Consider the following 26,348-nt stretch of genomic DNA (forward strand, 5'->3'; position numbering starts at 1 on the left):
CCCTTTCGAATTTTTAATGTGTTGTAATACATTGATTGATTTTCTTATGTTGAACCATCCTTGCATGCCTGTAATGAACCCCACTTGGTCCTGGTGTATGATTTTTTTAATGTGTCTTTGGATTCGATTTGCATGTATTTTGTTGAGGATTTTTGCATCTATGTTCATTAGGGAGATTGGCTGGTAGTTTTCCTTTTTCGTAGCATCTTTGCCTGGTTTTGGTATTAGATTGATGTTAGCTTCATAAAATGAGTTAGGAAGTGTTCCATTTTCTTCAATGTTTTGAAAGAGTTTGAATAAGAGTGGTGTCAGTTCTTTCTGGAAAGTTTGGTAGAATTCCCCTGTGAAGCCATCTGGCCCTGGGCATTTATTTGTGGGAAGATTTTTGATGACTGATTGGATCTCTTTGCTTGTGATGGGTTGGTTGAGGTCTTCTGTTTCTTCTCTGGTCAGTCCAGGTTGTTCATATGTTTCCAGGAAATTGTCCATTTCTTCTACATTATCCAGTTTGTTGCCATACAGTTGTTCATAGTATCCTCTTATAATTTTTTTAATTTCTTCAGGATCTGCAGTTATGTCACCTTCTTCATTCATTATTTTGTTTATGTGCGTCTTCTCTCTTTTTGATTTTGTCAGTCTAGCTAGGGGCTTGTCAATCTTGTTGATCTTCTCAAAGAACCAACTTTTGGTGATAATTATCCTCTCTGTTGTTTTTTTATTCTCTGTTTCATTTATTTCTGCTTTAATCCTTGTTATTTCTTTTCTACTTGGTTTAGGATTGGTTTGGTGTTCATTTTCAAGTTTCTTCAGCTGATCCATTAATTCTTTGATTTTGGCTCTTTCTTCCTTTTTAATATATGCGTTTAGTGCTATAAATTTCCCCCTCAGTACTGTTTTCGCTGCATCCCATAGGTTTTGGTATGTTGTGTTCTCATTTTCATTTGTCTCTATATATTTAGCAATTTCTCTTGCTATTTCTTCTTTAACCCACTGATTGTTTAGGAGTGCGTTGTTTGACCTCCAGGTATTTGTGAATTTTCTAAGTCTCTGATGATTATTGACTTCTAATTGTATTCCATTGTGGTCAGAGAATGTGCTTTGAATAATTTCAATCTTTTTAAATTTATTGAGGCTTGTTTTATGTCCCAGCATATGATCTATTCTGGAGACAGTTCCTTGAGCACTGGAGAAGTATGTGTATCCTGGTGATTTGGGATGTAATGTTCTATATATGTCTGTTAAATCTAATTCATTTATCAGATTGTTTAGGTTTTCAATTTCCTTATTGGTCTTCTGTCTGGTTGATCTATCTATAGGAGAGAGTGATGTGTTGAAGTCTCCCACAATTACTGTGGAAACATCTATTGCTTCCTGTAGTTTTGCCAGTGTTTCTGTCATGTATTTTGTGGCACCTTGATTGGGTGCATAAACATTTATGATTGTTATTTCTTCTTGTTGAATTGCCCCTTTTATTAGTATGTAGTGGCCTTTGTCTCTCAAAACATCCCTGCATTTGAAGTCTATTTTATCTGAGATTAATATTGCTACACCTGCTTTCTTTTGGCTGTAGCTTGCATGAAATTTTTTTTTCCATCCTTTCACTTTCAATTTCTTTGTGTCCCTGTGTCTAAGATGAGTCTCTTGTATGCAACATATTGATGGTTCATTTTTTAAAATCCATTCTGTGAATCTATATCTTTTAATTGGGGAGTTTAATCCATTTACATTCAGCGTTATAACCGTGAAGGCACTTCTTGAATCAGCCATTTTATCCTTTGGTTTATGTTTGTCATAAATATTTTTCCCCTCTCTCTATTAATATCCTTTAATGTACCCATACCGAATGTCTTTAGTTCTGAACCTTTCTCCAAGTCTCTTTCTCCTTTCTTTGTTTGTCTGTCTGTAGGGCTCTCTTTAGTATCTCCAGTAGGGCAGGTCTCTTGTTAGCAAATTCTCTCAGCATTTGTTAGTCTGTGAAAAATTTAAGCTCTCCCTCAAATTTGAAGGAGAGCTTTGCTGGATAAAGTATTCTTGGTTGGAAATTTTTCTCACTCAGAATTTTAAATATATCGTGCCACTGCCTTCTCGCCTCCATGGTGGCTGCTGAGTAGTCACTACTTAGTCTTATGCTGTTTCCTTTGCATGTGGTGAATTACTTTTCTCTTGCTGCTTTCAGAACTTACTCCTTCTCTTCCGTGTTTGACAGTGTGATCTGAATATGTCTTGGAGTGGGTTTATTTGGATTTATTCTATTTGGAGTTTGCTGGGCACTTATGATTTGTGTATTTATGGTGTTTAGAAGATTTGGGAAGTTTTAGCCAACAATTTCTTTGAATACTCTTCCTAGACCTTTACCCTTTTCTTCCCCTTCGGGAGCACCAATGAGTCTTATATTCGGACGTTTTATATTATCTATCATATCCCTGAGGTCCATTTCGATTTTTTCAATTTTTTTCCCCATTCTTTCTTTTGTGCTTTCTGCTTTCATTTTCCATTCTGTCATCTTCCAGGTCACTGATTCGTTGTTCAACTTCCTCTAGTCTTGTACTATGAGTGTCCAGAATCTTTTTAATTTGGTCAACAGTTTCTTTAATTTCCATAAGATCATCTATTTTTTTATTTAGTCTTGCAATGTCTTCTTTATGCTCTTCTTGGGTCTTCTTGATATCCTTTGTATCCCATACTGTGGTCTCATTGTTCATCTTTAGTTCTTTGATTAGTTTCTCTAGGTACTGTGTCTCTTCTGAACTTTTGATTTCGGTGCTTGGGCTTGGGTTATCCAAATTGTCTGTTTTTTTCATATGCTTTATAATTTTCTGTTGTTTTTGGCCTCTTGGCATTTGCTGAACTTGATAGGGTTCTTGTAGGATTTGTAGAACAATTGAAGTCCTTATGTCTAATTTATCAGATCTACAGCTTCATGGAGTACACTTTGTGTAACTAACCAGCAGGTGGCGTCCACGAGCCACCTGTTCTCCACAAGCCAGTTCTCCCCTGCTTTTCCTTTGTGGTGAGTGGGGGAGTGAGTCTTGTGGGGTCCAATTTGTGTACCAAGCTTGCGTGTGTAGTTGATGTTGCCCGCCCTGTATATGGGGTGTGTGGGCTGTCAGGGATGGGGGTGGCTCTAACAACCAAATCTCCCTGGTGATCCTGGAGTTTTAAAGCTGCTACAATAGTCTAATCCTTCAGTTCAGTCCTGCCACAGTTTGTCTCTGCCACTGACCCACAAGTCCTTGGTATTGGCGTATGGGTCCTGAGACTTGCGAGTGGGTCCCTCTTCCAGGTCGTGCACCCCCTTGTCCTCTGCTGAGGGATGACTGTGCTATGTCACAGTTGAGTGCCATCCCCCCAGGGTGGTTCTGGGCTGCTGGGCTGTGTAGGGAGTCTCCCAGTCTGCTGAAATGATGGCTGAATGGGGCTTTGTTAATTCACACTGCTCCACCTTCCCAACTCTGGTACAACCAGCTGAGGTTGCAGGGAAGGCTAATGTCCACACCCAGTTTTGTGGTGTGTGCATGTTATTTGAAGCACTTCCGTCACACTGGGTTGTCTGGGGCAGCTCTGGGCTATGGGGCTGGCGACGGGCAGGAGTGTTTCCTGTCCACCAGGATGATGGCTGTGAGCGGACACCCCCCTTTTCTTGGGAAGTTGTGGTGGTTAGTGAATTTTCTCAGCACTGGATTATTGCCTTTTGTCTCAGAGCTCTCTTTGTTCTGCTCTTGTCTTGACCTGCCCAAATTGCAAGTCTTTGAGGCTTTCTGTATTGGGCTTCTTAGAGTAATTGTTTTAGAAACAGAAAAAAAAGATTAAAAAAAAAAGAAAAAAATCCCTCCTTGCAGATCCAATGAGTTATTGAAATGCTAAGAGACAAAGCAATTAGGGCCATTAAGGAAAGATCCAGAGGGCAGAGAGATCAGTTTTTCTTCGGGATTTGCATATGAGCCTGAGGGCCTGAGCTCTGCCCTTCCCCTTTCTATGTTCACCAGAACTCCAAAAATCCTCCGCTTTTATTTTGGAGTTTTTCTTGCTGTTTTTTGCTATGCCTATCTCCTCTCTGCTGGGCTGGCTGCTCACACATTCTCTGGTGTCTGGTCTAAGTCTTTCTGTGGTCGGAGTTTGGATCAGTAGAATGAGTTTCTGATAAGAGCTGTCACTGCAGTTCTCCCTTCTCCTTCCCGGAGCTGACAGCCCCTCCTCTCCCGGGACTGAGCCTGGCAGGGAGGGGCGCGGGTCCCCTGGCTGCAAAACCTTACAGATTTCGCTGATCTCAGCAGTTCCACGTTTTCATGAGTGTTGTATGAAGTATGCCCAAAGTCAAATTGCTCTGTGGTGTCCAGTCCACGCAGTTCCTGGCTTTCTACCTACTTTCCTGGAGGAGCTTTCATATTCTTTTTTATGCTCTTCTAGAGTCTTCTTGATTTCCTTTATGTCTTTAGCCATCTTGTTGAAGTTGTTTTGGGGATTTGTTTGTACTTTAATTAATTACTCAGTATTTTGTGTTTCTTCTAGGTTTTTAATTGGTTCGTTTGGCTTATCCATATCTTCTAGAGTCTTCAAGTGCTTTGTGATTTTCTGTTGACTTTGGGGCATTTGCTTTTCTTGATAAGGGTATTTTGGGAAATGCAGGATTATTTGAGCATTTGTATATAATTTGTGAAGGCTAACTGCTGGAGTGCAGTTTCCCTATCTATCAGAAGGTGGCATTCTCAAGCCACTCTTCCTCGAACTTCTGTTTGCTGGGTGGAATCCAAACTGGGTGGAGAACCAATCATTGCACTGGTTCTCCAGGTGCAGTGGGGACTGCCTGCCCTGGGGCTGCAACGTGGGCCCTGCAGTTGGGCAGGGAGTCTGCTCAAGGCCACACTGCAGATCAAATACGCCCTGCTCTCTGCACACACGAGTCTCTGGGGTGTGGGAAGGGCTCCTGTGCGGTCGCAGTTGATTCGTCTGGGGGAGGGTGGCGGCCGGTTGCTAAATCCTAGGCTCCCAGGATTGCTCCGAGGGTACCGGCGGCGGGGGCTCTTTCCCGGAGGCGAGGGCGAGGCGGGGGACTTGGCCAGGTCCCCGGCGGGAGGCGTGCAAGTATGGAGGGCGGCGAGAAAGGAACAGGCGGGACACGATTTCTTTTAGGATGATGAAAACCAAGAGAGAGCTTTATTAGGCGAGAGTACAAGTTTATATCGGGCATTTAGAGGGCGGGGTAGCTGCAAGGGTTAAAGGCTTGGATTGGTTCTGAGAGGGCGCGGAGGTTGATTGAAAAGGGGCGGGAGTTGCTCCCGTAACGGTGTCCGGCAACAATGTATGCGCACCGGTGGTGATGGGAGTTGCGCTGGCAACGGGGAGTGTCTGGGCAAGATAAGGGGGTGGGGAAAAGGCGGTTCCCTCCGGCAAGCCTCTCCTAACATTTGGTATATTTTGGGTGAGGAAATGGGGCCTGCCTCCGGCCTCACTTTCCCAGGCCCGGGGGGCTGTAGAGGGCGCACTCACCCGTACCCACTACCCTCCCCAGGGGTGGATCCGGTCCCCCAGCCCAGGCCCGCCAAGTTAAAGCGCGTAATCAGTGTCCCGCACTCCTGTTTGTTGGTATGGCGCCCTCTCCTTTCCCTGCCTCTCGCTGCTACACCCCCCTAACTTCCATGTTCTGTGGGGGGAGAGTAAATGCTGCCTCCTGGGTTCCTTCATGGCATCTCTCAGTATGCGGAGGATCACCTCCCCAGCTAACTGCCAATGTAGGTGTGTGGGAGTGGAGAGCTGCTGCTCACTCCCTTGCCAGAAGGTCATTTTGTTCCAGCAGGCCCCAGAAAAGTTTGCAGCTGGAACAAACTCACCCCATCCCTTGAGTCGCCCGTCTCTTGTTTTTGTCCACATCCCTTCCATGTACTGTGGGGGACCCTCTGTGGCTGGTCATTCCCCAAAACTGTGGTTCTGGACATTGTCCAGCCCCTCTCTGGTTTTTTTCACGGCGGCGAAGTCTCTTTTGCCTTACTGCTCCTCCATCTTTTCGGAAGTCAATGATCCCCATGTCTTACTTTTACAAATTAGGAAGTTGAGGCCTGGTTTGGGAGGTGGGAAGCAGGAAGAAACTTAAGGTTATAAGATGAGCTAAGAATCGAGACTAACCCCAAGATTTTTGATAGATGGACTGTGTTAACTCTCTGGAAATTGTGTGATTTCTGTTAAGTTTTCTGTTACTGGAATTGGTATGCAGTGTCCTGCAGAAGACAAAAATAAATGAATACCCAACTTGCTATGTGTGACTAACATTTCTTGCATATTAGACATTGGAAGAGTTTGGCTTTAGGTTTTAAAATCCTGACATTTGGCTACTTCATCCTGCAGGGATGTGAAGTAATGTGCATTTAAGAAGTCTGTGGCTGGATTGCTTTAAGAGGTAAATCTTAAAAGTTTTCCACAGAGAAGTTGTGCTGCAGGTCATGAGGCCAGCAGTCCCTGAGGTTTAGGAATAAAAAAGGCTCCATTAGTTTACCATTCATTTGCAGGGATTTGAAGCCATTCATAAATTAGATGTTGGTGAAATTAGTATTGAAAAATTGTCTGATTCTTTTTTATACTTTCCCCTATGTTTTTTTCCGAGAAACTAGGTTAAACCTATGTTGACATTTCTGTATTTGCCATATTTGCTTCTTTGCTAGAAGGATTTAAATGCCTGGGTCAGTAGTGGTCGTAGCATAATCATAGACTGATTCTTTCTCTCCCTTATGGTCCCATAGCATTTTCTTTGTATCTCTTTCTTTCTTTACTTTATTTCTTATGATTTGCTATGGATTACTACATGTCTGTCTCTGCTGATAGATTGTGAGCTCCCAGAGAATCAGGTCCGGAATTTCCCCTTTGTAACCTATAGTGCTTAAACTAGTATTGTACAGTATTTGGTTTTTTTTTTGTTGTTATTATTATTTTTTTAATATCTTTATGATATTTCAGTGATGCTGAGAGATGTTAGATAATATGTCTAGTCCAATCGCCTTGTTTTATTTGTAAGGAAACTGAGAAGCATAATGGCTTAGTCAGTATTACCTAGTTGGTTGGTGATACCAGTGTTGTAATCAGTTCTTCTGGGTGGTCTTTTCAGTATGCCTTGCTGCTCCTCAGCTGGCACTCTCTGCAATGGGGGACAGATGTGAAAGAGGAAGAAAGCAAGGGGGAAGATGTAAACATTACAGTCCCATTATTGGTATGCTAAAATTTATTGTTCTAACAGTCAGATATTTTACTTGCAATTTTAGGAGTACAGGATTAATTTCTGGGACCTAAAGAAAAACTTTTGTAAAGGTTCTACACTTTCATCTTCTTGACCAAAAGGTGGATGTGAAGGGAAATGAAATAAGCTTCAGTGGCAGAGAGATTCCAAAAGGAGCCGACAGGTCACTGGTGGGCACTCTTATGCACAATAGGGACAACCCTTTTTAGGTTCTAATGAATTGGAATAGCTAGCAGTAAATACCTGAAACTATCATACTACAACCTGGAACCCATGAATCTTGAAGACGAGAATAAAAATGTAGTTTATGAGGGGTGACAATGTGATTGGGAAAGCCATATGGACCACACTCCCCTTTGTCTAGTTTATGGAGGGATGAGTAGAAAAATGGGGGAAGGGGAAAAAAAAAGGCACCTAGTGTTCTTTTTTACTTTAATTGTTCTTTTTCACTTTAATTTTTATTTTTATAATTTTTATTTTTATTATTTGTGTGTGTGTGGTAATGAAAATGTCAAAAATTAATTTTGGTGATGAATGCACAACTATATAATGGTACTGTAAACAATTGAATGTACGCTTTGTTTTGTATGACTGCATGGTATGTGAATATAGCAATAATGAATTAAAAAAAAAAAAGTTCTACACTCCTCTCGGCCCACCATTCTAGAAACATCCTTGTTTCATGTGTACCAGGGGTAGAAGTGCTGGCAGGCAGAGAAGGCTTTATGGTATCAGTTTCCAGTGACATTTCAGGCATTTTATCAAACCGATCCCAAGGCCTTAGGGTAAGGCCTCTTTCTCTCATTCTGAGGGAGGTCAGATAAATGATATCTATTGTCCAGACCACATAAGCTTCTGTGTGTTGTTGGTCTTTAAGGGTAAGAGGCCCCAACCCTGGGTTCCCACAATCCACCCCCACGCAGCAACTTGTGTAGGCCCATAGCACAGGCATCGTATCCATATGTCACAATAATAAAGAAGGCAACAAAGGGTTAATAGTCCAATACACAGAGAAATTAAACTTATTAACAACTGTTTCCATGACCAGGATAGGGATTTGAAGTATTCTGATACAGGGTCATTTCATAAGTGACCAATACTTTTGATGCGTTCTTGCATGTGATTTAAGGCAAGTGATATGTGAGTAATCAGGTATATAAACACAACATTGAATATTTATTAGAGCACAGGTGCCTCCTTAGACAGCTGTTAGACTATCGAGAGCCGTCCTCTTTTGCGATACTACTTTTCTTAATTATGTAGTTTCTTCGTTTACTAGAGATGTAACTAATTTAGATTCATTTGAAGAGTGAGCGGTGTGATGGCTAAAGCAGCTACATGTGTTTCTGTGATGGTGGTGCCTCCAGGTGCTAATACAGCTAATGGGTAAAACCACCATGAGGTTTGTTTTATTCTATATTTAGTTTTCACCATTTCCCAATTACTGGGTTTGTAAGATAGGGAATTATAAATCGTGGCGGAGACATAGGGCTGCCCTCAAGTGCATTGTCTTATCCAATCATAGGGAAGTTAGGGCCAGCCGTACTGCCTACAGGTCTGTAGACAGCCCTGGGAAAGGCATAGCCTCCAGCCTTTGCCACTGAAAATAACTATTATTTTATATAAAGTTACAAAACTCAGTTGGCAAACATCTCAGGTCTTTAAAACCTTTAATGAGTTATATACACACAGGAGCTATTTTATTTATGGTCAGAGCCTTAGCTGTGAGCCATCCTATACCATCATGTATTGAATATTCTAAAACTGGGTGTGTTTTTTCTCACCTGCTCTCTAACTAAAGTATATATATGTGAATAAGTTTGATTTTTGAATGGCAGTCTTATGCCCTTATTGGTGAAAGAAAAAGTCTGCCATGCCATCATCGCATCCTGCGCTATTCAGTAGGCTATAGCAGTAGTCCAAGGGAGATCCGAAGTGCCTGAAGATGGCAGGTCAGTGCACACCCAGCACTGGGTCTTGTGGGCAGAGATGACAGCAGAGGCCCACTGCAGAAAGGCATTGGGCATAACACTGTGGGAGGAAATAAATATGTTTGTGGGGTACAATAAGAGGGAGGTCTTGGTGTTTCAACAGTATACATGCAAAATTTCCATTGGTTGAAAACATTGGACCTTGTAGAGGAGAGTTGTGGGGAGGTTTAAATACCAAATTAATTCTCCTTGCAATTGATTAGAAGCCTCAAAATGGTGATATTTAGTGTTAGTTTAGGCATCAACAAAGTCCACAAAGTAAAACATATGGTCCCCTTTGGAATGGGGGTGGGGGTGAGATTGGTAATAATTACCTTCTCAGGCATTTGGGGCCAGATTTTGGGTTATTTCTATAGCCCAGGGGTTTAGGATGCCTAACCAGCAAGGTTACTTGGGCTAGGACCAAGGCCAAGTGACTGTATTCTCTCTGGTTTGTAAAATCTGGGGCATAGGCAACAACAAATTATTAAAGTTCCCTCTCTTAGGCTGCAGGGCTGTTGACCCTTTTAACTGTATGTGTAGGACCTGCATAGGTCCTGCTGTTAATGATTCTACTGGGGCTGAAGTGACAGTCCAAGGCAGTGTGTTCACTTGGGTTAGGGCTGGGTACGTTCTCTTAGTCCATTGGTGTAATGACCATTTGTTATCCTTTATTTGTTCTTTTAAAAGGTCGTTCATTCTTCCTATGAGACCTGTACCCGTAGGGTTGTATGGTAGATGAAGAGTACATAGTACATCATTGTCCATTGCCCATGCTTGTGTTATTTGTCCTGTGAATGGGATTCCTCTGTTGCTGTCTATTTGAATTGGCACACCATAGAGGACACTCATCCAGACTTCTAATCATGGCCTGTTGATTCCTCATGGGAAAGTCCTGTGGCTATAATGGTAAAGATATACCTGGCTCCTTCGGACCGAGGGAGAGGGCCTATGTAGTCCACTTGCCGCGTGGTCACTGGGGCCTGGGTGTGACTGATGTGTCTAGTTTGATGTGGCAGTCATTGTGGCCAGCACAAAGAGCAAGAAGGGCATTCTTGGGTGATGTCTGTTAACTATTGTTGAGTTATTGGTAACTGAAATTGCTGAGTGAGTCGCCACAGTGTTGGGTATCTTCAGTGTCCAGTCTTACAGTGAAGCCACTCTGCTGCTGTTTTGGACTTCAAAACAGAACTGCGGATTTTAGCCAGGGCATCTGCCTTGATATTTCTGGCAGTGTTCTGGCTATGTGGGCTGGAACATGGTAAACAGTTACTCATTCTTCCTACAATTCCTTTCCCCACAGGGCTGCGACCCACCAGTGTCCATTGTTTGTTTCCAGGTGGCCATCCACATGGTTAAGTCTTTATAGACTTCCCAGCTATCCGTACAGATAGTCAGTTCTTCTCTGGGCTCATGTACTATCATCATCCTTACAGCCCTTAATTCAGCCCATTGACTGCTTTGCACCAGATGATGTCCGTGCTTGGCTGGATGGCTACTGCCATCCAGGAGGAGAGCTGTTCACTAGCTGACTCATCAGTGTACCATGCCGATTCGGAATCGTCCCTTTAACTTTTATGGTGGGTAACACTAGTGAAGTCTCTGGTGGAGCAGTAGCTTCCATAGAGGGCTCAGTATCCTCCACATGAGACAGGACCAAGGAAATTGTGCATCTTGGCACTGAGAGGGCTGGTATTGAAGACACTTCTCTGTAGTAGGTAGGCCTTCCGCTTAGGGTACTTAACTGGGCACTTCCTGATTGTGGTTTGTTGGCTGTGTCTTTGATTCACCCATGTATGGGGATGGCAGTCTGTAAGGGACATTTTAAAGTTAAACCTTCTACTTGTAATAGAGCATTATAAGTGGCACAGAGTTGCTTTTCCAGGGGACTGTATCTCAGTTCTTCCCTCTTCTACAATTGTGACCAAAACCCTAGAGATACTCACTTAGAATGTTGCCTTTACTACAGACTCCACCTGAAGCCAATGTCTGTGCTGGCCACATCTAATTCATAGGGCAGGTCAGGGTCCGCCCCTCTTAATGATTGTGCCTGGGCAACTGCCTTTTTTGCCTTTTCAAATGCAACGTGCTGGGAGAGATCCCATTCCCAAATGCTCTCCTTGTGCACTAACAGGTACAGGGGTTTCAATACTTGTGCTAGGTGGGGAATAAAGGCCCTCCAGTATCCTAACAAACCCAAAAAAGCCATTACTTGTTTAGGAATTTGGGGGAGGGGGTAGGAAAACATTGTACTTGAACAGTAACAGCAGATGGAATAGTCTTTTTCTTATCCTACCATATAATACCCCAAAATTTTGACAAAACAGCTAGGCCCTTAAAATTGGTCATAGTTCACAGTACATCCTCAGTTCTCAAGGTAGGTTATTAGTGTCCCTGAGGTTTCTTTCAATTCTGTAAAAGAGTTACTGGTTAACATAATATCATCTATGTAATGGAATAATGTTACATGTGGGGGAACTATCCAGGAGGCTAAATCCTTGGCCACCAGCCCATGGCAAATGGTAGGGCCATGCAGGTACACTTGGGGAAGTACAGTGAATGTCTTCTGCTGACCTTCCCAGGTGAAGGTGAAGGTAGGTTGACTTGATTTATCTAAAGAGATACAGAAGAAAGCATACAAAATGATACTGACAAACTGGGTACTTATGTCTTGTAATAAGCTAGCAATATTGGGTACTGTGGCATACAGTGGGGGTGTGACTTTGATTCCTGATAATCCATTGTCATGTGCCTGGTACCATCAGGCACACAGGGCTCTTAAAAAGGCTATGGGTAGGGATTACCATCCCCACCCTTTCTAATTCTTTGGTAGTGGTGGAAGTTTCCTGATGTCCATCAGGAAGCTTATATTGTTTAGTAATCACTACCTGTCTAGGGGACTGAACCTTTACAGGGTACCATTTTGCCTTTCCCCATAATATTACTCTTACTGTCCAGCATCGAAGTCACAACTCCTCTACAGTAGTTTGGATGGTGGCATTTTGAAGCAAATCAATTCCTATTATATACTCGGGTATGGGTGATATATATACAATATACTTCTGAGTTGGTAACTGCCAATTTGCATTATTAACTGCCTCTGCTTGGCATTAATGTTCTGGTTACAATACCTGGCTGTAGTTAAAGTGGGGTTCCCTGACTTCAGGGTCTTACCATAGATTAACATACATTCTGCTCCAGTGTCAACTAGAGCCAATACCCTCTATTGATTAGTGGGGGACCAGTAAATGGTTCCACATTGGCCTCCAATCCCCATGCCCCTCTAGCCCTTGTTCTAATATGGGGATCTCGACCAACCCCCTAAGCTATAGGGAAGGGTGCTTCCTGAGCTTCTTCAGAAGGGGCAGAGGGCTCTTTGGGTTGCTGGCTTTTGGTTTTCCACCATGGGATTTAGAATCCAATTTAGTGAATTGTTTCTCCTTAGGTAGCTTGCTCCACAGCTTGATTAAGATGGCATTGGGCTATCTATTAATAACTTCTATATCAGTCCTAGCAGCAACTAGGTCTGTCCACATTTGTTTCTGAGAAACTCGGTTAGGCCCATTGTGCCCTTTTAAAACTTTTCCTGTTGCCCTTACTCCTGCTCCTCCCTTTTACTGTAGCCATTCAGATTCTTCTAAGTCTGTTACGGCCTGAGTGGCCCACAATATGGGTTGTCCCACTAGAGGGCTCAAAATGGAGACTAATGCACCATACCACTAATTTGGGGCATTGTGAAGGATGGCATCCTTCATCCCAGCAATAAATGCTTCATTGTCTGGTCCCATATTATTGGGTCCCATAAATAGCATGTTTCATCCCTGGTCTCCTTAAGATATCTTGCACCTCATCCATGGACTGCCAGTGAGGGGCAACATGGGGAATATCCCCTTCACTGGGCCAGGTTTCTTTGCACTCTTCTACTAGCCAGTCTAACAAGGATTTATTCTCTGCTTGAGTAGAGAGAGTATACAGCCTCTGGTGCAAGGATTGGTGCACTGTTATGGAGGCTGATTTACTAACTTCATGCCCTGATAGCAGTACCCTTTTGGTTCTGGTGTCCCACAATTGTAGAAGCCAATTAGGTAAGGTTTCTTTAGTTTTTTGACAATACTGGTTCCCAATTTCACATAGCTCAACCTGGTTCAGGCAGAAGCAAAAGGTTCCCTCACTTAATCCCTAATAGTAACATGAATTTTTTGTTCAGAAGGGACAGCAGGGCTTGGGGGGCTGCTGCCTGGGTACCAGCCCCAGCATCTTGAAGGGCTGAGAGCCTAACCTGTTGTATTTTTACTTTCTGTTGAACAGGGGGTCAAGCAAATTTACATGGCTCGTCCTCTTCAGCTTCCCATTCAGACTTGGGGTCCTCCTCCCTTGAAGAGTCGTCCACGGGGTCCCATACCTTTGGATACCATCCAGAGTAGTCAATACTCTGTGGACTCGAGCCTAAGGAGCTTACGTCAGTTTCTAGCTGTTAATTTACATGTTTAAGCCTTTCTGTGAGAGAACCTTTTGCTTCTGCCTGAACCAGGCGCATATTCCTTTCTAATTTAAGTTCTTCTTTTAAACAGCAGATAGTCATTTTTGCCACTATTCCTTTGTCAACCACAGTACGCAAAGCTCCAGTAGAGGCCATGCTACTGCAGCAGTTGCCTGCCAGCTTTCTTTCTTTTTAGAAAACTCATCTGTCCTGTGACCTGCTGTAAAATTTCTGACAATCTGGTGGGAATATTTTGGCCATCCCCGTACTTGCTTGGTGGTTCCCATTCATCGAGGGGGGTAGTGATCCCTCCCCACATAGAGGTAGCAGGCCATCCCAGGATTCTCCCCACAGATTCTCCCTTCCCAGAACTCATGTCATCTGCCACTGAGCGTTCCTTGGTCTCCTGGCTGGCTAGCCAAATGTTCCGACCCATTCTCAAGGCCTTAGGGGAAGGAGTCAGCGCAGCTCTGAGACCAAAGAATGCACCAGAGGCAGACTGAGACATAGGGTTTATTGAGATTTACAAATAGGAGATAGCAGCTTCTATGGTGGCCGTTTGGTGATTCCAAATAGTACTCTGTGCTTAGGCAGGAATCTATAGGGCCAATTATAGGGGCCTGGGACAAAGACATTCCATTGGGTATGAGGTAAAGGGGCGGGGGTCTTGTGCTATATAGATTAACTACATACTAAGAAGGGAGTATGTAATACTTTGAAGTAAGATAACAATCTTGGTTTTGGGAACCAGCACACCTTGGAAAGGTCTGGGAGGGTGAATGACCATCTGCATGTTCCCTCCTTCTGTGGAGGCTGGATAATTGATATCTGTTGTCCAGACTAGGCAAGCTGTTATGTGGTGCCGGTCTTATAAAGCAGGAGAGGCCCCAACCCTGGGCCACAGGCAGCTTGGATGGTTAATTCCAGTTGCCTGTGATGATGACAGAATGTAATGAGTTGAGGCCTTTGCTGAATTTCTGCTTGCTTCAAATGGAAGAAGAGTGCTGAAAAGCATTTAATTTCTTAGGAAAATTGGTTCTTTCGATCGGATTTGTTTTCCTCCTATCTCTTTTGCTTATTAGCAAGTATTGATTCTGGAAAGGGGAGGTGTGTTTATTAGTTTTGGGGTGGTCATTGATATAACCCAATTATAAATCCTCAGAGGGAGATGTTTGTAAACATGTGCATTTCACATCCAGGAACTTGTGATTCCCACTATTCCTGCTAATGAACTGACTGAAGCTGAGCACGTGTAAGATCTGTATCCATTACATTATCCACAACGCTTAGGACTGCATGGTTTTTATTTATTTAGTAGGATTCTCTTGATTTCCAATTTATTTTTTTGCCTTATAAGGACATCATCTTCTTGAGAACCTATTTAAAAGACATAGGAATGTTTTGTATGGAGGCTGTATTTTATGCTTTAAGGCAAAACCATGATAATGTAAACTGCCAAAAAAGTCTTCACTTTTTTAATGTTATTTTTTTCCTTTGGTTTTCTCTGGACTGTAATTAAATTAGAAGGCTTATTGAAGTCTCAGTAGAGATAGGTATTATTAAAATTTTAAGTCAGACTTCAGACTTTTCAGTTTTCTTTTGTTTTTTCTTATTTCAGAATCAGTCAGTGGGCATTTACCATGAGCCAAGTACTTATAGAAAAAGTAGAAGATATAGTCTCTGTCCTAAAGATGTTAAATACCTAGTTGGGGAAATTTTCTGTGCTTTGTTATATGCTCAAAGGTGAATCTCTTTTTTGGCTGAATGTATTAGAGAAAGATAATGTCTGAGAATATAGTCTTTTGTGCTATGTGGTACATCTCTGCCTTAAGCAAAATTTTGATTTTGATTTGAAAGATAGTGCTTATTTCCTAAAAGTTATTGAACAATATTTGTTTCTCTGCTTTGGATTTGTCTGGAAGTAAAATCAGGCTCTCTCTCCCCTCCCATACTCATCATTGGATGAGATTAAGTTTCACACCTAGAGACTAGGATTTAAGAAAGAGAGGGGAACTTTGTCAACCATATAAAGAATCTGGAATTGAGGGAATCTGTCTAAATTCACAGGGGAGACTTACGGGATTTTGAATTCTTGCTTGAAACAGTTTTTGAGAATTTCTTGAAGTAGGTTGGGAAAAGTTGGGCATGATTCATGAAACTGCTTTTATATAGAATTGAAAAATACATTGATGTTTGATCTGCAGTGTTATAAATATATACAATTAAATTTGAAAGAAGTATATTATTATTTTAAAATAATATTTAATTATTGGCCTTTTAACTCCTATTTTCTGCCTTGGGTCTCTTTCCAGAGGAATTTCTGAAGATAGTCAAGTGCAGTGTGATTTATGAGGTAGTAAAGGCCAAGTGCTTTGCAGTGATGTGGACCCAGTTACTTTGGGGAAATCAATGGAGCACAGCAGTCTGCCACACACTTCCTGCCTTAATGTTCCTAAGCTCAATCAATACTTGAAATTTAACTTCATCATCATTGTATGGGCAGTGTATGATTTGCAGTCTTCCTTCCATCAACCTCAAATATATGGCCAGACCCATTATAGATGGAGCTAGTTACACTTTCCTGCTTGGTTTTGGAGATGCTTTAAGCCTTATCCACTGGCAAGTTTTAAGGATGTAAAATGTATTGTGTTGTAGGCCAAGTAATGATTTAAACCCTGACACTGCCTGGTCAGGGGAGGGGGGAATTGATAGATATACAAGATCCGTGGCATGGTTGTTTGTTTTTTCTTCCTAAAAAATTTTCCGTTGAGAGTCATTTCAGTGTTCTGTCCAGTATCTTGGAAAGCATTCTGGCACTGACCATGGCTTTCTTTTTACAGATTCTGTAACCATGGCACAAGTAGAGAAACGGGGAGGGTTGCTCCGGAAATCTTCAGCCTCGAAAAAGCCACTGAAGGAAAAGGTGGTGCTGATGTATGATGAGATCTTCATGGTAAGGCCTGGAATCCAGTCATTTTGCACAGTTTTACTCCTTTTCTTTTCTTCTTTTTCACCCCCCCCATTTCATTTTATTTTATTAGAACTTACAATATAGCACACATGAAAATTTTTTTTTATTTGGGAACTTGTAGGTTTACAGAAAAATCATGCAGAAGGTCCAGAGTTTCACACAGGCATACCTCATTTTGTTGCGCTTTGCTTTATTGCGCTTTGCAGTTATTGTGTTTCGTACTTACTGAGTTTTCTACAAATTGAAGTTTTGTGGCTACCCTGCCTTGAGCATGTCTTTTGGTGCCATTTTTCCAGTACTATGGGCTCACTTTGTGTCCCTGTGTCACATTTTGGTAATTTTCACAGTGTTTCAAACTTTTTCATTGTTACTACATCTGTTATGGTAGTCAGTGATCTTTGATGTTACTATTGTAGTTGTCTTGGGTGCCACGAACCGTGCCATATAAGACTGCAAACTTAATCAATAAATGTTGTCTGTTTTCTGGCTGGTCCACCAACTGGCTGTTCCCCTATCTCTCTCCGTCTTCTCGGGCTCCCAATTCCCTGAGATACAACAATATTGAAATTAGGCCAACTAATAACCCCACAATGGCCTCCAAGTATTCAAATGAAAGGAAGAATCAATCAATGTGGCAAACTTTATTGTTGTCTATTTTAAAACATTGCCACAACCATTCCAACCTTTAGCATCCACCCTGACCAATCAGCAGCCATCAGCATGGCTACAATATAGTGTAAACATAACTTTTATATGCACTGGGAAACCAAAAAATTCATGTGACTTGCTTTATTGCAATATTCACTTTATTGTGGTGCTCTTGAACTGAACCCACAATATTTCTGAAATATGCCTGTATATCCCGCCTCCCCTAGTTTTTCCTATTATTAACATTTTTTATTATTGTAGTACCTTTGTTACAATTGATGAAACAATATTATAATTATATTTTAACTATAGCCCATTGTTTACATTAAGGTTCACTGTGTTCTACAGTTTCATGTTTTTTTAAAATTTTATTTTAATTTTTATTCTTGTACCTGTATACAACCTAAAATTTCCCATTTTGACTACTTTTAAGTATACAATTCAGTACTCCTTATTTTCTTATCCTAAAATGAGAAATAACCTCTCCCCTGCCTGCCACTTTCAAGTTCTTCAGAGGGAGAGACAGAGAAAGCAAGGGCGAGAGTGAGCTCTCTCATGGTAGGGATTATGATTATATATTAATTAATATATGTTATCATTTTATTGTTCTTATAAAGTTGCTGGGAGCTGGGTGAAACAATTGAAAGGAGGGAGGAAGGCTGAAGAGTTTCCTTTCTGAATATTGTTAAGGAAGATTTGTCTTCCTTATGATCTGGCTTAAGAATCCTTCTGTCCCGGATGTCCCATGAAGTTCCTTTTGGCCTTAGTATTCTGTGATTCACATATTTTAAAAGAATGCATTATATTCCATCTCAGATTGTTGGTAGACAGAACAATTGCTTAGACTGTTTCATTCTCCAATTATGTGGGATAACTGAAGAATTATTAGCAGTTGGATTTCTTTGGGTTTTCAGAACTGCTGTTTTATCATTGTCCAAGCCTATGTTATAAAATATACCCTATCAGTGAAAATTAGAATAATTAGATGCCTTGCAGAGGTACTTAGCTTCTGAAATTCTGGTTGTACTTAGTATGTGTAAAACAAAATATTTATTAGAAGAGTTAATCATATTTTGAGTTCCTGCTATGTGCCTGTACTGTTCTAAATGTTTCACTAAATAGTCTAATTCTGACAAGAACTCTACAAGAGTGGTGGGAATATCCTCACTTTATGGATGAAGAAACTGGGAATCACAGCTGGAACTTGATGAGGCTGTGATTTGAACTCATATATCTGGCCCACAAGGAATAATGTGATCACATAAAACATTTAATTGTTAGCAAACCTTAGAGAATTAACTCTACAGATGAGCTAATAGTTTGATATGCAGAAAATTAATACAGAATTGCCGAGGTCAGTAGAGAGAAATCAGAAGGTAGTAGGATTCTTTTAGGGTTCTTTCTTTGTTGAGCAAGTTCAATATACATAAAACTCCTGCTTGAATAAGCTTTGGAGATGGAAAATGCCAACTCTTTGAGTTCCCTGAATCTCATGTAGAGAACAAAATGCCATATCATAAGTATGATAATCAAAGTATGACCCCTCCTGGGGAGCAGGACTTGAGAGAAAGGGAAAGAATATACTAAATGAGGACCTTATGAGAAGGCCAGAAATGATGCTTCTCTATGCCATCTTCATTTAAAAAGCCAGAAGACTTCCTCAACATGATATAAAGGGCATATATGAAAAACCCACAGCTAACATCATGCTCAATGGTGAAAGACTGAAAGCTTTCCCTCTAAGTTCAGGAACTTAGGGAATGCCCACTGTCACCGCTGTTATTCGACATTTTGCTGGAATTTCTGGCTAGAGCAGTTAAATAAGCAAAAGAAATAGAAAGCCATCCAAACCAGAAAGGAAGAAGTAAATCTTTCACTATTTGCATGTTACATGATCCTATGTTTAGAAAACCCTGAAAAACCTACAACAAAACTCCTAGAGCTGATAAACGAGTTCAGCAAAGTGGTGGGATACAATATCAACTTGCAAAAATCAGTAGTGTTTCTATACATTAGTAATTAGCAATCTGAGGAGATAATCAAGAAAAAAATTCCATTTACAATAGCAACTAAAAGAATCACATATCTAGGAATAAATCTAACCAAGGATGTAATGGACCTATATTCAGAAAACTAAAAACATTGCTAGAAGAAATCAAAGAAGACCTAAATAAATGGAAGGACATTCTGTATTCATGGGTTGGAAGACTAAATATCATTAAAATGTCAATTCTATCCAAATTTATTTCCAGATTCAGTGTAATCCCAATCAAAATTCCAATGGCCTGCTTTGAAGAAATGTAAAAGCCAATCATCAGATTTATTTGGAAGGGTAAGGGGCCCTGAATAGCCAAAACATCTTGAAAAAGAAGAACAGTTTTGGAGGTCTCACACTTTCTGACTTTAAAGCATATTACAAAGCTACTGTGGTCAAAACAGCATGCTACTGACATAAAGATAGACATATTGATTAATGGAACCGAATTGAGAGTTCAGAAATAGACCTTCACTTTTAGGGTCAATTGATTTTTGACAAGGCTGCCAAGTCCACTCAACTGGGACAGAACAGTCTCTTCAACAAATGGTGCTGGGAGAACTGGATATCCATATCTAAAAGAATGAAGGAGGACCCCTGTCTCACACCTTATACAAAAATTAACTCAAAATGGATCAAAGACCTAAATATAGGAGCCAGGAACTTAAAATCCCTAGAAGAAAATGTGGGGAAGCATCTTCACAATCTTGTGGTAGGCAGTGGTTTCTTTGACTTTACATCCAAAGCACAAGCAATGAATGAAAAAGAGATAAATGGGACCTCCTCAAAATTGAAGCCTTTTGTGCTTCAAAGAACTTCTCAAAAAGTACAAAGGCAGTCTAATCAATGGGAGAAAATGTTTGGAAACCACATATCTGATAAGGATTTAATATCCAGACTGTATAAAGAAATTCTATGACTCAACAATAAAATGGCAGACAACCCAATTAAAAAATGGACAAAAGGCTTGAATAGAGATTTTTTCAAAGAGAAAATACAAATGGCTAAAAAGCACATGAAAAGAAGCTCAACATCACTAGCTATTAGGGAAATGTTAATCGAAACCCCAATGAGATACCATTTCACACTAACTAGAATGGCCACTATTAACCAAATAGAAAACTACAAGTGGTGGAGAGGATGTGGAGAAATAGGAACACTTGCTCACTGTTGGTGGGAATGTAAAATGGTACAGCTACTGTGGAAGAAGACAGTTGGGGCTTCCTCAGGAAGCTAAGTATAGAACGGCCATATGACCTGGCAGTCCTGTTACCAGGTATATACTCAGAAGAACTGAAAGCAGGGACATTAACAGACAGTTGCACAGTGATGTTCATAGTGGCATATTCACAATTGTGCAAAGATGGAAACAGCCCCAGTGTCCATCAGTTGATGACTGGATTAACAAAATGTTGTATATTCATATGATGGAATATTATTAAGCTGTAAGAAGAAATGAAATCCTGATGCATGCAACAACATGGATTAACCTTGAGGACCTTATGTTGAGTGAAATAAGCCAGACGCAAAAGGACAAATATTGTATGATCTTACTAATACGAACTAAATATAATGAGCAAACTCATAGAGTTAAAATCTAAAATATAGGTTACCAGAAGATAGAATGAGGGTAGAGAATGGGAAGCTGATGCTTAATTTATGTAGTGTCTTTAATAAGGTTGATTGTAAATGTTTGGAAATGGATAGAGGTAATGGTGGCACATTATTGTGAGTGTAATTAACAGCGCTGAATTGTGCATGTAATTTTGGTTGAATGGGGAAGTTTAGGGTCATGTACGTCACTAGAAGGAGAGCTAGGATGAAACATGGGACTGTAAAACATAATGAACTCTTTTGTGGATGATGAATGTGGTTAATAGTACAAATATAAGAATGTTCTTCCATGAACTAGAACAAATGTATGTCACTATTAAAAGGTGTTAATAATAGAGTGGTATATGGGGGAAAAATACAGCTAATGCAAACTATGGAGTATAGTTAACAGTAGTGTTTTAACATTCTTCCATCAGTTGTAACAAAAGTACCACACCAATGCTAAGTGTCAGTAATAGCGGGATATAGGGGTACCGGGTTTTTCTTTTTAGAGCAATGAAAATGTTCTAAAATTAATTGTGTTGATGAATGCACAACTCTTTGATTATATTGAGAGCCATTGATTTTACATGTTGGATGGATTGTATGGTGTATGAATGGAACTGCTTAAAAAAAAAATCAGGAAGAGATTCTTAGTATAGTATTTTCTTATTAGATCCGGAATTCTTAATTAATGAAGACATTAATTCTTGGTAGAAATTTTAAAAGGTCAAGTTAAGGTAGGATGATGGTGGGCCATTGACTTACCGATTTTGTTATGTCATTTCTTTTCTGTAAAATATGGGTTGTCTTTTCTTATTTCACCCATTAACCAGGAGCCTCTGACTTCCTAGAATTTCTGTTTGAAAATTATTGCTAAGAAATTTTGGATTCCAGCATCATAATTTTGCTAACCTTTTGGACCATTTAAATTAAGAAAAAGGTATATTAAAAGTTCTATATACACTGAGTGCATGTGGGAGGGCAAGTAGAACTACTCAATACAGGATGTTGTAAAATCCATTTCAGCACTTAGATGATCTGGGTTCTGGTTTCTCACTTGTGAAAGTCACTTACTTTGTGAACCCACTTTCCTAAAAGGAAGATGGTGATAACATCTACCCTACCTGGCTCACCAGGGCATTATATTACATGTATGTGAATGGGCTTTGAAAATTGAACACCATACAAATGCAAGAGAGACGTGATGTGACTTAACTTATTTAAGATGTTTAGGTTTACTTTTTGCTAGAAGAGAAAGATTTGAGGGACATTCTTTGAGCCATTATTTAACTTTTGGTGTAAGGAATATATATCCATGCACAATATCTTCCAGTTGGGGTAAGAAATAACAAACAAAACTTATTTTCTTTACCATTTTAGCAGTTTAGAATGACCAAACATTTTTACAGTTAATTTTGAAAAGTGAGGTTGATGATACGTAGTGACCCTCTCAAATATATTCTTAATGCTTTTGGTGATAGCTGGGCTGAACTTACTTATCTTCTGGTTTCAGATAGAGGACCCCAGTAAGTGCAGTCCTCGGTTTTGGGAGGAGCTCTTCCTCATGAAGGTAAGACTTTGTGGTATCTGTGGATTTTCCTGGTAACTGAGATTGCCTTTGCATGTGTTCTAGGTGCTACACTAAAAATGCACTCAGGTTCTTAACATTTTCTTGGCAGGTGAATTTAGAGTACTTAGAAGGCAAGCTAGAATCTCTTGATGGTGAGGAGCTAATGAAGATCAAGGACAATATTAATTGCTTATTTCAACACTGTATCCAGGCTCTTGGAGAGGAGCATCCTATTCGAGTTGTCAATGCATTGCAGGTACAAGGCTGGGAGACTGGGGAATTCTTATTTAACAGGAGAAAGAAATTGTAACACAATTCTTGGAACCTGAAGAACCTAGAATTGCCCTTAGGTATAAGGTTTTCTTCTTCTCTTTTTCCTTCTCTCTGTTTCTCATTCTCCCTCCTCCTTCCCTTCCCTCCTTTCTGTAATCAAATACTTTTATCATGTTTGTTTAGCCATCTTCCTGGTTAAACAAAGTGACACTTATAGTCGTAATCTTGTCTATTTGTGTAATTTGATTTAACGCCACGGCAGATTGACAGAATTCTTGCTATTACTTGAGTAAAGGAAGAGATAGAGAGAAAAACTGAGGGAAGAGTGCTTAGTGTACAGGAAAATTCAGAAGAAGAAATTCTTAGTACAGTATTTTCTTACCATATTAGGAGTTGCTAACCCAAGATTTCAGGGGATCCTTGACTCTTCTGAAATTATACATAATATTTTATGTATATATATTCATTTTTCTGGAGAGAGGATTTTCATCAAATTTTCAAAGGGGTCTAACTCAAAATACATTTAGAATCAGTGTTCTTAATGCTAAGAGGAATTACTATGAGGAAGATTCATTTAGCAACCATTTTCTTGAATGATGTTAAATGCTATGTGTTGGGCTGGATGGTGCAGATATACTATAGGCTTCTTGAGGGCAATGACTTTGATAGTTTTCTTCAATACTTTATTCCTAGTGCATAGAACAGTGCCTGGCAAATAGTTGGCCCTCTAGAAGTAAATTCTTATTGAACAAATGCTGAACAAAGTTTTTAAAGTTTACCTTCTAATGGGTTCTGTATAGCCAAGGTTGGGCTGAGTACTTTAGGCAGTGATTGACAGACTTAGAATATGAATAATCCATGACAGAATAAAGGATTTTATTGGAATTTTTTGTAGCTCAGTTTTAATTTTCTACCTTAGTAGTTGGCAAATTGTTTTGTGAGCCTGAGTTTGCTCATCTGTGGAATGGAAATAATAATTACGTCTTTAGTTGATGCCCCAGAAGGGTGGACCATTTTTATCCTGTGGCTTTGTTAACCCTTGGCACACTAGGTTCCAGATTTTGAACATCACAATTGTAGGGGCTCAGTGAAAGTTGAAAGTTGGAAATTGTACTTCTAGTAATTGCAGTGGCACACTGTCGGGTATGAATTATAAACTGCTCTCGGTTCAGTGAAAATGAATTGGCATTAGGCCACTTGGTGACCTATAGGAATAATAGCACATGACTAACACTTCCTGAGCTATAACAGAGTTCCAGGCACTGTGTCCCAGGGGCTGTTCTAAGTGCTTTACAGTGTTGTTACATAACCCTCACAGCATCCCTAAGAGATAGGTGCTATAATTATCATTCTCATTTTATAGATGGGAAAACTGAGGTGAAAAATTAATTTGCTTAAAGTCACAGCTAGTAAGATGGGAATTGTAATAAATTTAAGATTTGAAGCAGTTGGCTATTATCGTTTAAGGGCTTAACTTTTTTAGTTACTGAAATATAATTATTAAAAATAAACTATCATGTACACTCTAAAATTAATTATAAATAAAGGAAAGCACCTCAAATCCCATGGCTCTAACTTAAGAACCATATTTTATTTTTTGATGTCACCTTTCAGTCTTTATCTGCAGTGCAATTTTTAAAAAGAGGATGTTAAAAATAAAAAGGCAAGAGTCTCAGTTGCTGCTCCTCTCTTAATTTCTAGATTATGTGCATATTAAGACTCATTGTGTTTTGGAGCTCAGAGTAACAGAAATTGAAATGTCTGTTGTGAAGGGAGGAGGTTCTGGGTTTGCAATATGAGGGAACAGATCCAGTGCCCTTCTAGTTTTGAGACTTTCTCTCTGGAAAGAACTCTTTCTCTTATCTCTGCAGACCTTGTGTGCACTCATTCGAGGAGTCCATCAGAAGAATAAGTCTACCTCTGGGTTTGATATTATCAACATGCTGATGGGCTTTGACAAGGCGGAGCTGTGCATGAAGGTGAGGCATAAGCTACAGATCTGCCTGTAAATGGCTGCTTCTGATAGCTGCTCATGGATATCATCTGTACACAGATGTACTGAAAGATTCAGACTCAGATACAGATAATTGAATTTGGATATTTTTATTTAACAGATATTGTTCATCTGAATGAAGGGAAAGTTTTAATTGAAATTTGAATTGGGCGTCCTTTCTCTCTAGGATAAAGAGGAGCATTTGGTTTTTTTTTTTCAATTTTTTTTCAATTTTTTTAAATTTAATGAGGCTTGTTTTGTGTTCCAGCATATGGTCTATTCTGGAGAAAGTTCCGTGATCACTAGAGAAGAATGTGTATCCTGGTGATTTGGGATGTAATGTTCTATAGATGTCTGTTAAATCAAATTCATTTATCCGATTGTTTAGGTTTTCAGTTTCCTTATTGGTCTTCTGTCTGGTTGATCTATCTATAGGAGAGAGTGATGTGTTGAAGTCTCCCACAATTATTGTGGAAACATCAATTGCTTCCTTGGTTGTTCATTAGTTGTTTCAGGGGACTAACTAAATTCCTCTCCTCTCTATGCTGCCATCTTGTCCCCTTTCTATGTGTTACATTTTTTTTCAATTTTTTAGTGAGACCCTTTATTGACACAAATTATTCAGGATCTTACTTGATGAAAACACAGGAGAAATACTTTAATGGAGCTACAAAAGATAACAAAAAATTCCATTTTCCCGTCTAAAGCACTTTTCGCACTTAAATGTTTCTGAAATCAGTATACATTTCACAACAGATACATACATTTGATATTTAATGTAGGTTGTCTTTTCTTTAAAATGCTATTATTAAATAAATGGTGCATTTTACAACTGATGGTATCTTAGAATCAGAGAAATGAAGTATTTTGTTTTTAAAAAACATCAGAAATCTAGGCTATAATCATTTGTGTGCCTGAGGTAAAATTTTTCAGGATTCTTCAAAGCAATCTAGTTAAAGTCAACCACCTTGAAGAACGTTCAACTGTCCTAGAAAGGTTAAAGTCAAATACGTAGTTTCTGATCCTAATTAAATAAAAATCGGTGTTTTTGAGTCCAAATAGCTAATGCACTTTCCATCACCCACTTTGTTTAAGCAACATTAAAGTCCATTTCCAAAAGGTAAACCTAAAAATTCTAATATGCTTCTAACTAAAATGTTTTAGGAAACTACTGTTAATGTTTAATTATTGATGATTACAAAATTAGCATGTTCGTCTTAGCATCACAAAGTATGACTAAAAGAGCACTGGCCTGTGCTTAACATCCTAGATTCTGATAGCATCTTTACAGTTTAATTAGCTGTGTGACCTTGGATAAAATGTTTGATTTACATCCAGGGTCCCTTTTATTGAAAATATTAATTCTCAGACACATTTTATTAATTCATTTTAGTAGATCTGAGCCCTTAAATTTTAATTAAGGTATGTACATTGCTTTTTTAGACATAATGCTATTGCACACTTAATAGACTACCGGTATAGTGTAAACATAACTTTTATGTGCACTGGGAAACCAAAAAATTCATGTGACTCACTTTATTGTAATATTTGCTTTATTGTGGTGGTCTGTAACTGAACCTGCAATATCTC

The 26,348-nt window shown here is 39.8% G+C and overlaps 1 protein-coding gene across 3 annotated transcripts in view; it reads left to right on the top strand.

The window, feature by feature from the left end:
- ARMH3 (armadillo like helical domain containing 3) overlaps nucleotides 1–26,348 on the top strand; it is a 315,522-nt gene that overhangs the window by 13,742 nt on the left and 275,432 nt on the right. For 2 of the 3 annotated variants that reach the window (XM_037804193.1, XM_037804194.1), the window contains exons 2-5: nucleotides 16,513–16,625; nucleotides 22,436–22,492; nucleotides 22,602–22,748; nucleotides 24,637–24,744. In XM_037804193.1, the coding sequence (XP_037660121.1) occupies nucleotides 16,524–16,625; nucleotides 22,436–22,492; nucleotides 22,602–22,748; nucleotides 24,637–24,744 (414 nt within the window). In that variant the 5' untranslated portion in view covers nucleotides 16,513–16,523. Of the gene's footprint in view, nucleotides 1–16,512; nucleotides 16,626–21,755; nucleotides 21,863–22,435; nucleotides 22,493–22,601; nucleotides 22,749–24,636; nucleotides 24,745–26,348 lie in introns of those variants that run through there. The other variant, XM_037804195.1, reaches the window with a different exon arrangement.

This window comes from Choloepus didactylus, chromosome 15 (genome assembly GCF_015220235.1).
Source record: "Choloepus didactylus isolate mChoDid1 chromosome 15, mChoDid1.pri, whole genome shotgun sequence".
NCBI lineage: Eukaryota > Metazoa > Chordata > Mammalia > Pilosa > Megalonychidae > Choloepus > Choloepus didactylus.